The 12,507-nt window shown below is 40.7% G+C and overlaps 1 protein-coding gene across 9 annotated transcripts in view; it reads left to right on the top strand.

Annotated features, from left to right (window-relative positions):
• The window catches only part of tp73 (tumor protein p73), a 29,115-nt gene that overhangs the window by 4,610 nt on the left and 11,998 nt on the right, over nucleotides 1-12,507 (top strand). Inside the window, exons 2-5 of one of the 9 annotated variants that reach the window (XM_044351945.1) lie at nucleotides 618-677; nucleotides 4,050-4,145; nucleotides 5,208-5,358; nucleotides 10,085-10,333. In XM_044351945.1, coding sequence (XP_044207880.1) covers nucleotides 4,087-4,145; nucleotides 5,208-5,358; nucleotides 10,085-10,333 — 459 coding nt within the window. In that variant the 5' untranslated portion in view covers nucleotides 618-677; nucleotides 4,050-4,086. Of the gene's footprint in view, nucleotides 1-46; nucleotides 678-2,367; nucleotides 3,407-3,535; nucleotides 3,825-3,852; nucleotides 3,876-4,049; nucleotides 4,146-5,207; nucleotides 5,359-6,191; nucleotides 6,423-8,799; nucleotides 9,103-10,084; nucleotides 10,334-12,507 lie in introns of those variants that run through there. The other 8 variants (XM_044351944.1, XM_044351943.1, XM_044351942.1 and 5 more) reach the window with 8 other exon arrangements.

The following is a 12,507-nucleotide window of genomic DNA, read 5'->3' as shown; positions in this document are numbered from 1 at the left end:
TGTAGTTCATCATTGTGTGTTTTTTTTCCTTTTGATTGTGAACGTGTGTTGTGTATGCCAAATTAATATAGGCCTATGTCTATAAGCAACAGTATTTTCTCTTAACAGGCTAATCAACTTGGAATTTTGCGATGTGTTATAGATTTGGAACTTTTTTTTATATTTGTTCATAGCCTAAACCCTATATTCCCATCAAAATGTCCTTTCTTCCTTAATTGTTTCATAGTCTGTAGGCCATGTTTTATTCAAATAAGCCTTCCTTGTACTCTGGGTACAGAACAATTTAATTACATTTTATATTTTCACATCATCATCCCTCTGTTGAGCTGGAAAAGGTTTCCCGCTTATGTGCGACCAAACCGCGCTACCGCCTCCCTGCTTCTCCAGCGCAGAAAACGCTTCACCTCCTCTTTGGTCCCCCTCAGCAAAGCTCATACTTCCCTGAACAGCATGCAAATCAGATTTCCTCCTGTTTCCTCGCAGTTAATTTGGTTTCTCCGAAAAGTCAATCATCTCCAACTGCTGCTATCAGTGTAAATTCGGTCGATTTTTGAGTTTTTTGTTGTTGCTGTTTTTTTATGGAGGGTCACTCTCTTGGCATGTTCAATAATAAACAGGCAGGTTCTCGGCGCAGCATAGTTCCTGGATATTTGGATTGGGATAATAATAACCTTCAGGTAGGTTGATTTGTTTTTATTTTTATTTTTATTGGGCTACAATGTGAATAGTGATTAGGATATTTAACTTAGCTATGTCTTTTATTATTATGATTATCATTCAGCAGGCCTAGCAGTTTCTTGGAATTTGTTGTTTTGCAAAATGTGACAAACATCAAAACAATGTTTTTTAAATAACAATCTCGTTGACAAGAAAGCTTCAGCTGTCTTAAGAATTGGCTATGGCTAGATAAGGCTCCAAGTATATTTAAAAAGTTCCTTATTTAAAATCTTTTTGGTTATTTTGCAGATTTTGCTGCTGATCGTGATTTCGGTAATGGTTTATTAAAGGTCTGCATTTTGAATTCTCGGGACAGTGTATACAACAGGCCTAATAATAAAAATAAATTTTCTAAATAAAATCTTGGGCGTTTGCCACAAATAATGCATATGGTAAACATTTGCACAACTGCAATATAATTATTCCCATTTCATTAAAAAAAACGAAAAGCTGCTGATTATTTTCTACATAGCTCAATCCTCTGTATTATTCCTTAGTTCAGTAATACTGACAAAGGACTGAGTTACGTATGTAGGCTATATCAACTTATAATACCACTGTTTTTATATGGGTCTTTTTTTAATACATTTTAATGCTGTGCAGGGATAACCATAGACACACAACCTCGTCCTGTGAATCCTCATATGCATTTGATATATTTCACTTGAGGCTGAGGAGGATCGAATCTAAAACTATTTTTAATTAATTTCCTCTCAGTTGGGACTCTGTCTTTTCTTGCATAAATTGGCCCATGGGACGACAGCGTGTGTGTGTGTGTGTGTGTGTGTGTGTGTGTGTGTGTGTGTGTGTGTGTGTGTGTGTGTGTTGTCATGGGTTCCGTAACCCGGGAGTGGAGACACAAAGTAGACAGGTGAATATCAGAGAGACGCACAATGTCAAACTTAAAGGATGGTGTGACATTTAGGCAAAGAACCAGCAGAGGCCGTGCTATACAGAAATAACAGGACTGTGGGCTCCTTTGTACAATAGTATATTTAAAGATGTATTAATAAATTAATATCAAAAATAAAGATGTCGTTTTAATAAATTCAATATTTTATTCAGACACGTTCAAATATATTTTGTCACAACTAAAGGTCAGAGCCGTTATCTATCTATCTATCTATCTATCTATCTATCTATCTATCTATCTATCTATCTATCTATCTATCTATCTATCTTCAACATTGTTGTAGGGCCTGCAGTGTTTTATTGTATAGGGCCATTAATACAATAACTGGCTGTTTTCCTCAGTGGCAGGATGTATTCATATTTTTCTATCCTTATTTAAAAAAAAACGTGCGTGACGTTTTAAAAGACTTACAGGTAGCCAAGATAATAAGTGATACATTATAAATGTATAAGCCTTGTATGACAAGGCCACACAGGTGAAGTCAGGGCCACGGTCATATTCGGAGGCCCAAATCAATAGGCCTATTTTAAGAATAAGCTATTAGCTGTGGGTATTTCTGATCAAGGTAAGACAAGAAGGCGTCCCTTTCTTGTGCTAAAAATCCAAGTGGAATCCAAATTAAGCTGCTCAAAGTGTGGAGCCGAGATCTGAGGCCATTCCGTTATCTTTCCGCTGCTCGTCCTGCAGTGACGCTTTGTCAGATCCCCTGTGCGAGCACATTGGCTGCTTTGGGATCTGACGAGGCGGCACTGCAGGACCAGCTGGGAGTGGGAGCTGGCTTTTGCGGCGGCAGTCACCTCGGGAACAGCGGGAATTTGAAGCAACACAGCTGCTGCAGAGCTCCGTAATCCAAAATCATATGCTGGTCTGCGTGCGTGTGCGTGTGCCTCTTGCATGTTGCATCTCTTAGTCTTACGTCATGTCTTCTTGTGTCATGTGGCTTAAACTGGCGTGAATAAGAGACGAGTCAAAAACATGGTAATAGTCACAAGGTCTGCTTAAAGAACATAAAAATAGCCTTTGTTCAACAGTCATCACTTTAGATGTTTTCTGAGCTGCATATCTTCAATCGATTTAGTGCAGACCAAAGTGAAAAGACCCCTGTTATTTAGAGATAAGGTCACCTGCACGTGATGGCAGACGTAACATTTGACTTCTAGTGTTTCAATCAATATCGTGACTCTAACATTGCTTGTAAAAACATTTGATTAACAAGCAGAACACAGCCACAAGTTATACCCACACAAAAATTGTATCCAAATAGCGCAAGAGGTTTTTGAGTAATGACATCAAAACCAAAAATTGTCACAACTGGCCCCGATCACCCCTACAAATGGAAGAATTTAAACTGACAGGTACACTTTTTATTGTAAATTCGAAGTCTGCATGAACCTACAACCGCATTATAATCATTAATTATTAATGTGCATTTTTATTTGCAACATGCACCTTAAGAGCTATGCACCTTTGCCACAGTTTTCTTGTGCAGTCCCTCAGAGGGTTACTAAGGAGATGACGCTGCCGTGGTGCGCAACTGTGAATATTGTAAACTTTGGTTAAGACCAACTATGCCCGACAGGATTTTGTGTTGTATGTGATCATTATAATATAACTGGAGAATAGATGGAGACGCATACAGTGGACTTATCTATCAGTTCTAAGCGGTAGGCCTGGAGTCCATTTGATTTTATGCTTGTGACAAACGCGAATTTATTTGACAAGTTGAAGTATTTTGGCTCAAACTCTCACTAAGAGGCCCGGATGTCCCATTTGCAGGTACTTTTCTTAAGTTTCACAATCATGTTTTCATCATCTGTTCTGTCAAAATTTAAGAAATTGCTTGTGTGTGTGTGTGTGTGTGTGTGTGTGTGTGTGTGTGTGTGTGTAGTGCGTAGACCTTTTGGTTTAGACAACTAGAGGTTGAATCCTAAACCCCCACGTAATGCTATCTACAGTAGCTACACACTCGCTGTTTGCTTCGGTAACCCCATAAGATCTGAACACATTTTAGGGATGAAGTGCAGCCTGTGTTATTTTGAGACAGGCGGAGGAGGTGATGTTCAGGCGTAAGGGAAGGAGGCTTCCCTTCGGGGTGAGACGGTGATGAGGCGGGCAGGTCTGGGCACGCCCAGGCCCCCTGACACCTTGTGCCATCTCACTGGGACTACATTGGTGCGATCACACCTGGATGAATGTGTGTTTTGAGCTGCTTCTTCTTCTTTTTGAACACTAAAAAAATGATCATGTATGAACTAGTAGCTTGTTTCAACTTGTTGTTCTTTAACATGTTAGAAGTGTTTTACTAGCGTTATTTAATTCATTCTCATTTCAGATAATCACACTGAATCTAAATAATTGGTGTGTGTGTGTGTGTGTGTGTGTGTGTGTGTGTGTGTGTGTGTGTGTGTTTGCTCTGCAGAGTGATCTGCCCCTCGCCAGACTACCTAACCTCTAAGATGTCCCAGTCCGCTGTTACTGAGGAAGGAGGCACCTTCGAGCACCTGTGGAGCTCATTGTAAGTGTAAACAACACCTGCTGAAGATTGTTTTACTTTCCATGTGATGAACATATTTTCCAAATGAATTGTTTTATTAAAAATGCTAAATGTGTCAGGCAATTATCCCAAAACACATATCATTGTCTCATCTACTAACAGATTATTTTCTGAGCAAATAAGAGCAGGATTATTCGTAATTTAATACTAATCCAGCATGTGTTTAACTTTAATGCCAGCAGTCTGCATTGGATGTGTGGGAAAGTGGTATCTTTTTTAATGATGGATAACATTTTTGGAAAATGAAAATATTTACAAAAGTGCATGATGTGCAGATATCATCAAACACAGACTCAGAAATCAACATAAGAGAATGTAATATGAAGCGTCTCAAGCTCAAAAGGGCAGCGTCCTGGAAGAGCACTCAAGAGCTCAAAATTCATTGCATACACCTATCTCTATTTTTAGCCACTTACATTCATGTTTTGCTTTGTCTGTGCTTTTGGGGATTTTTCCAAGAGAAATTGCAATGAATATTTTCATTTTTCAACCAAGGTGCGTCCAATTCTTTCTTGATGTTGATTTTCTGAGCCTTTTTTTAAACTGTATTTTACATGGATAACATTTTTTAATAAACTTCTTCAAACCTCACAGTAGTTGTAATCTTTAACAGGATGTTAGGATGTCCAATGTTGAGTTAAAGTTTGGCAATATATTTTTTTTAAATAAAAATAAATGGTCTTCATCAGAAAAGTGGTTCAGGAAGTTGATAGATGCACACACTATTTAGGCTTCTCTTTTACCTTAGAAATTGACACTTTACCCCCTTGTATTACTACGAGCATGATCAAGGATCTACTTTAGTTAACCTTATATTTGCCCTTTGCCCTTCCTTTCAAACTCTTCTCAAAAATCTCAAAAAGTCGTTACAAAAGTATGTTTCTTGCACATCAGGCAATTCATTATGTCACACAAGTGACACACAAACCTTGTGCTGTGATTATTATTTGGCTCATCCCTCTTTGATCAACCTTTATGATCAACCTTTATAATCAACCTTTATCTATGGTGGTGTGTTCACAGGGAGCCGGACAGCACCTACTTTGAGCTCCCCCCTGGGACCCAGCCAGGTGAGCGCCCAGTGCCTTCTACCAGCACCCCGGGGAACCACCACAGCGCTGCTGAGGTCTCCATGGATGTCTACCACATGAGGGACATGAATGACAATGTGATGGTAGGAACATGAGCTCCTGTTGTAGTTCAGTGTGTATCTTTGTCAATCGTTGCTTCTTTGGAGAAGCTGCAACTTATATATGTTACCTAAAAGGCATTTTATTCCTCAGCATCAGAACTGACGCGTTCTCTATAAGCACACAAACACATCCAGGGATCTTTTCTGTTCCAATTTTGTTTGTTGTATCCTTTCACTTTTCCCTCCAGTGTTGAGGAGATTCCCTCCAATGTAGTTTCCCTCTCCTCTTCAGCCTTTTCCCTCTCTCTATGTCCCTGCTGGGAGGCCTTTAGGGACTGAGAGGTGCTGTATGTGTGTGTGTGTGTGTGTGTGTGTGTGTGTGTGTGTGTTGGGGGAGGGCTAATTAAACACCAAGCCAGGACCCCTTGCTGCTCCACTGTAGAACCATCTGTAGGCTGGGGCGTGTCTGTGTATGTGTGTGTGTGCACATTCAAACATCCACATATGTTTGCAGGTGTATGCACCTGCATATTTTTGTTCCTGACTTGAAACTTCACATCCCCAAAATGTCAACTCTTTATGAATGAAGAAAAACCTAGCCTAGTTTTCAGCTTGACCTCAATGACTTTTCTTAACAGCAAAATAATTTTCTCATCTCACAAAGGACAATTTAATTCTTCGTGTCATCTTGCACACTTGGTCTTCCTAATATGAATTCAGACACACCTGTGTTTCCTCCCCCTTCTGATCTGGAATATTGGTAGGATCTAATCTTAAAGTGGGCAAGCCCGGGCCTGCCTGGCCAGTTAATGAATAGTCATGACAGAAAAAAGGGGGCGGAGCAAGGATTTGTTGTTAGATGCAAGGCGAGTTGAGAAGGCCCAGTCAGGCAAAGGAAACAAGTGGAGGAGAAGAGAGGCAGGATGTCTCCTGTTATCCTCCATCATGTCCTACTCCACAGAGGGGTCAACTGGCTGTGGGGGGCTTGACTGTTACAGTCACACTTGACCACAGCAGAGTTTAAGTCCTATGAGAGCCGGGTCACAGAGACATCGTAGAAACACCCCATCTCATCTTTCAGGAGCCCTAAGATGCTGTGTGGCGTGGTAAGTGAACAAGAGTTAGTTGTTTCTGTTCTGGCATAAATAGTGACTTACTGGTCTGGAAGTGGAGATGTTTTTTTGTTATGGAGTGTATAGCTCTATTATTACTTGGTTGTAATGTTGACGAACTTGGCTTTGGTTCGGGGTCAAACATCAAACAGATGAAAGAGTGAATCTGTATCTGTGAATCTGCTCATAATAACTCATCATGCTGTTTGAGAATGAGATGATCTTTGAAAATCTCATTGCGATCTCTTGTATTTTTCATGAATGCATCGGGGCATGGAATTTGAACTTGGTACTAGGTATGTATCCTGGTGTAATGGGGCTAGTTATATTGTTAACAAGTTTGATTAATTTGGATAGATGGATGATGACACATGCCCCTGAAACATCCAACCACATGATCCACTGCCCTGTTTTACCTCTTCTTTCCTTTCCTCTGAAATCAACCATGATTTTTTTTGGAATTCACTTGAAAGATGTTATAATAATTTATTACTATTGATCTGAAATTCAAGTGTGTCCAAACTTTTGACTGCTACTGTATATTCTACAGGTTGGCTTCAATGTGGACCTCTTCTCTCTCGTTCCACTTATACTGCCAAATATACCCAACAGGGGGCAACATTCTTACACATCACTTCACATTTTACCTCCTCTCATCCTCACTTCTAATGAACATAGTTGGTGTCGTTTAGACATGCACCAGTTTTCATATGATTCCATGTGGCTCATTTTTGGAGCCTAACTTCACTTTGGTCATGGTGTTTCATCATTTCAACAAGGACCATTTACAACACGGGAGCCTGCGTTGTTAACTGTGTTAAAAGAGGCTGTGCTGGTAAATAGAACTACAGTTTAATAAACACAGTAGCTGTAAATAATGGTCATTAGCAGGGTGATAGTCTCCTTATCCTCAGCCTATTATATTTCACTCATCTTGACAGGTGAGAGTTGTTGTGGCTGGCTTATCTACATTTCTAAATGTTTTGAGCCTTTAAAGCTCAGCTTTGAGTGGCAGCTACCAGGATGGCTGCCCATAGGGGACATCAGATGTTGTTGGGATGGGAAGCCTCAACACTTACACACAATGAACACACACACACACTTGCTCACACAGTGGCAGCGGAGGTTTTACCTCTGTTTCAACTTGTTGCGGATCGAGTTTTGGTATTAAGACCAAGCACACCTGTGAGCGCATGTGTTTGTGTGACAGTGTGTGCACATTATGTGCATGTGTGTCAAGTGTTTTCTGTTGTTGACACATACACCTGGGCTTACCTTATGCTCGTAAAGCCCCTTTGACAATACCTGTTAGAGGAAGACTTCAAAGGCAGTCAACAGTCAGATTTTAGAGTGAGGACTCAACAGTCTTTTATACATTTATCACCAGAGAAAGAACATCAGAGCACAGCAGCCTAGACTTTCATATTTTTCATCACACCTAGAAGGAAGTTGAAGACACTTGATATGCATGATTTAATGGGGACTGTTGCCACCAATTTGAAGCTGCATTTCTAGAAAGTAAACAAGTAAATAACCATTTGGCAGTTTTTGTTTTGAGACCAGCTGTTTCCTACATATGATGTGCTGTGCAGTGTATACCTGAGTTAGTCTATGTATAGATCCACACACCCATGCATGCATGCATCCTCATTTAACCTACAGTCCACAGTTTGCATTAAATCTAGGACACTGTCTCCATTTTTGTGTCTCTATTAGTTATAAGTGTTAAAGTTTAAAACACAAAGCAGAGTTGTGGGGCAGGATCATGAGATAATTTAGAGTATGGTACAGGTGAATATAGCAAGAGACGATGATGAAAAGAAAAAAGAAAAGAGCAATTCAAGCACATGCATCTGTTGTATTCCATCTTTTTGTGAGAAATTGTTGGCGTTGATGTGTTTCATCTGACAAAGTTTTAGCAAATCATAATGTTAGTGGTGTTTTCTGCATCCAGAAGTGGACTGAGACAGTGAGGTTACAAACTAAACAAAAAAACTCTTCGGTTTGGATCTAAAACATTCATAGAGAACAGAGTTTAAATGAGTTTAAATAAACCATTTGTTCATGTCACTGATTCTTATTTCCATCTAGTATTAATGATTTATTTCAAGGCATCTAAAGTTTTGAAGTCTGCTGATTTAATGCTGTATCGATATACAATACCGGCTGGAAGGGGTCTGACCCTTGAACTCTTGTTCTTTAATTTGTTTTCAATTCTTGTCTCTCTCTTTCTCTCTCTCTTTTCTCTCGTTCTCCATCAGACCAGACAGTGTTTACTTAGTGCAGGCCTTCACAAGGTGTTTTGGAGCGTGTGTGTACATGTGCCCCGGCATTGCAGTCTATGTCCGGGCATGCCATAATTAGAACGTTGTACCATTTTTTGGGTTCCCATCCCTCTTTCCCTCTCTCCTTCTCTCCCCTCGGCTCAGTCTATCGTTTCTCTCTCTCCACACCAGTCCTCACCTTTGTCCTGGCTGTACATGTGTGTATGTGTGTGTGTATGTGTGTGTGTATGACAGAGAGTGTGTGGTGTGTCCACTGATGCACACCTCGCTTGAACTCTGGTTAGGCTATGGTCCCGCGCTCTCTTTGCTTTGCTGTATTTGGACATTTCTGACTGAAGAGTTGACAAATGAGACCAAAGCATTAGAGGATGTACTACGTGAAAAAGAAGGTAAAGATTCTGTTTTTTTCTGCTCTTAGAGTGATTGTATGTGCAACGCTGTGGCTTCTTTAGTGTGAACTTGCCATCAGTGTCTGTTATTTGACACACATATGTGGGCAGTATGGATATATCTGGGATTTTTTTAAATTAATGATTTAGATTATTTCTTTTTTAATAGTTTTACATGGCGCTTGTTTTCTCTTGTTGATTCACAATCAACTGGTGTCATATTTATTGGATATTGGACTTGTTGAAAGAAAGTAATTGTTTGATATTGATGAGCAGAAGGTGGACAGACTGTGTACTGCAGTTGGCTGTTTGTGTTTTCTGTCTTAAAGGGTTAGTTCAAGTAGTGTAACAGGGGATCAACAAATGAACATAAAAAATTACAGCAGCCTCAGCAGTTTTCTTCCTACAGTAGCTTATGAGTTTGTGTACAACTAGAAATGGGCCTCATAGGGTGCGTTAACTTTGACATGTGTGTCACCACACACACCTCAGAGCAAACGTATTCAAATCATGGAGAGGACGAGAGGGGAATGGCAGGCAATTAGGCAGAGCACAAATTACACCTGTGTTTTACAACTTGGCTCGTATAGCCCTAAGGAGGCTACTGTGGGGACCTCACTGCAGCCGCCACTCACTTACACTCACTCACTGACACACACACACACACACACACATACATAAGTTTGTGTCCTAGCATGCTTGATGATTTTATAACCTAATCTCAGACCTTTTTTATATATATAAATCACACAAAAAGTGCACAGCGTTGATCATGGACATCCACATAGACAATTACACATGAACCCACACACACACACACAGCATGACACAGACTACTCGCAACTCTCCCTTCCCAGTGTAATCCGACCTCCCTCTAAGCCTCCAAGCCCCTGTCTCTCCAGCACCTCTACCTGTGTCCTCCCTCCGTCTCTCTCCTCCCTCTTCGCCTCCCTCATTCTCTTCCCTCTTCTTCTCTCCCCAGTCCCAGTACAACTTGCTGAGCAGCAGCATGGAGAGCCTGGGGAGCCGTGCAACGTCCGCCAGCCCCTACAGCTCCGAGAACGCCTCCTCGTCGGCCGTGCCCACCCCCTCGCCCTACTCCCAGCCCAACTCCACCTTCGAGGGCCTGTCGCCTGCACCGGCCATCCCCTCCAACACCGACTACCCCGGACCACACGCCTTCCAGGTGTCCTTCCAGCAATCCAGCACCGCCAAGTCTGCCACATGGACCGTGAGTACACACACTCTCTCTCGGCTTTGGCATGCAGTGTGTGCGTCTGTGCGTGCAAGTGTGTTTCTCTGTCTTTTTCTTTCTGCCTTTCTGGGTCCCAGTTTTACTGTCTAACTATCTTGCACACACATGAACATGCACACAAAGACACTCTTTCACACGCACACACTCACGTACACACCCCCACTCAAGCCAGCACATGTGCAGGCGTGTTGCATGCAAGAGAAAGTAGCGGATCATTCAGTGATTCATCTCTACTCGCCTCTTGTACTCTAATGTGATGAATGCAACAGGGAAGGTTTGGTATGAAAGTGGTTTGTTTTGTTTCTAAGATGAAGTAAGTGAGATTTTTACCTTTTTTTGGAGTTTATGCTTATTTATTTACATTAAATGTCATGTAAATCTATCATGTATTGCATCACTACATTAGATATTAAATATTTTGGAAAGGCTGTTGTAGTATGCCAGTTTTTTCCCTGTTTGTCAGTGTTAATCCAGATATTACACTGTTGTTATTGTTGCCTGTTTTTTTTTCTTTTTTACAAGATACTGAAAGTCAAAATCTGTGATTTGTTTTGAACTTTTAGGACATGCCTCTTACTAAGAGGTCTTCCACATACCGAAAAGAAGCTTTTCTGAGTTGTTGACAATATAACACATTTACATATATTGTCAGTATAATAAACATAATGGTACAAAATAATTCTTGTTACTGCTACGGCTGTTTCTACCAATACACAGTAGCAGTAGTAGTAGAAGTAATACACTACTCAGCAGATACATTCTACCAAACCTGAATCTAGGAATTTAGGGAAACACTTCACCATACCTAAGGAATACACACACACACAGAACTACCTTGTGATGTGATGGTGGTGAGAGACAGGTGAAATGGGAGCTGTGTAATTTGTCATGACCCGATGAGAAGTCTCCTGCTGGAAAGGTGTCACCTCCGACTGTCACACAGTTGACCTCCCTGAAACAAGAGACACAAGAGACAAACTGCATTTCCTTCACTCAGTGTGTGTGTGTATGTGTGTGTGTGTGAGCATCCAGGCCTGTGAATGTCTCTGTGTTATCAACTGAGGGGTTCCTCCGTGGCTGTGTTTGCTGGAGGTAACCATGCGTGGTGGGCTCCTTTACTCAGTCCTTAGTGATGTAAGAGGATCCCTCTCTGGACATTAGAGCGGTGGTCTTTGACCTGCTGCTTTTCTTTCTCTGCCTCTTTCTTCCTCCGGTATTAACACACACTCATGGCTGTCACCTCTGGCGCCTAAAGTTTCGCCTTGTCTTCTCCTAAAATATGTCTGTCATCTCATTCCTCTCACTTCCATTGTCTGACTCAGGTCTTTCTCACAACCAAACCATACAGAAACCAAGAAAAAACATTGACAAAAATTATTAGTGTGTTTTACCTGAGAATTTTTTTTTTGCAATGTAATGAAATCCTAAAATATGTCAGAAGCATGTTTCAACCTGTTTTGTTTGTTGTGATACGTACTACTCTGCTCTTCACATAAACTTGCCTTACTCTCCCTGATATCCCAATGCTCCAAATATCTTGATTAAGTAAAAACATCAAATCAAAGAAGCATGATAATCCTCCAAACTGTTTAACTTTAAATTTAAGAGTGCCAGCCAACAGTTCCTCTTGTTCAGTCTCTTTATTCACAACACCAACCTGCAGTCCCATCTGGCCCTTTGCAGCAAAATTAAAACTCTTATCAGCTTTGGTTTGCATGGATAATAGTTTGAAAATGATCCCAAACAAAGAAGAAGGTTTTGAGTCTATATGCCTGAACAATTCAAGTTGTAGACGTTTTATGTTACCAGGATAGGAGAGACAAAGGAGTTTTTGACTGGCACACGACTTAAGATACTGATGATGAGGCAGCAGAAAAAGAACTGTGAGGAAACCTGTGATTATTCAGATGCCTCGGCTGCCATTAAACAGGAGGGATTAGAATGAGAGAGAGAGACCGGGTGATTGCTCATGGCTTTTATGGAGTTTACTGTAATGCTTTCTTTTTATCTTGCAGGCCTGATTATAAGATTGGCAAACTATCAGAGGATGTATTTAAGTATTATTATACAGTTGCAACTGACGACGAGCTATTTTTTACAGTATGATAATGTGTGATTTTGTATGATACTATGATAACATTGATTGCATA

Source organism: Thunnus albacares, chromosome 5 (assembly GCF_914725855.1).
Source record: "Thunnus albacares chromosome 5, fThuAlb1.1, whole genome shotgun sequence".
Classification (NCBI taxonomy): domain Eukaryota; kingdom Metazoa; phylum Chordata; class Actinopteri; order Scombriformes; family Scombridae; genus Thunnus; species Thunnus albacares.
Note: the sequence above shows the minus strand (reverse complement) of the source record. Positions and strands in the feature narration are given on the sequence as shown.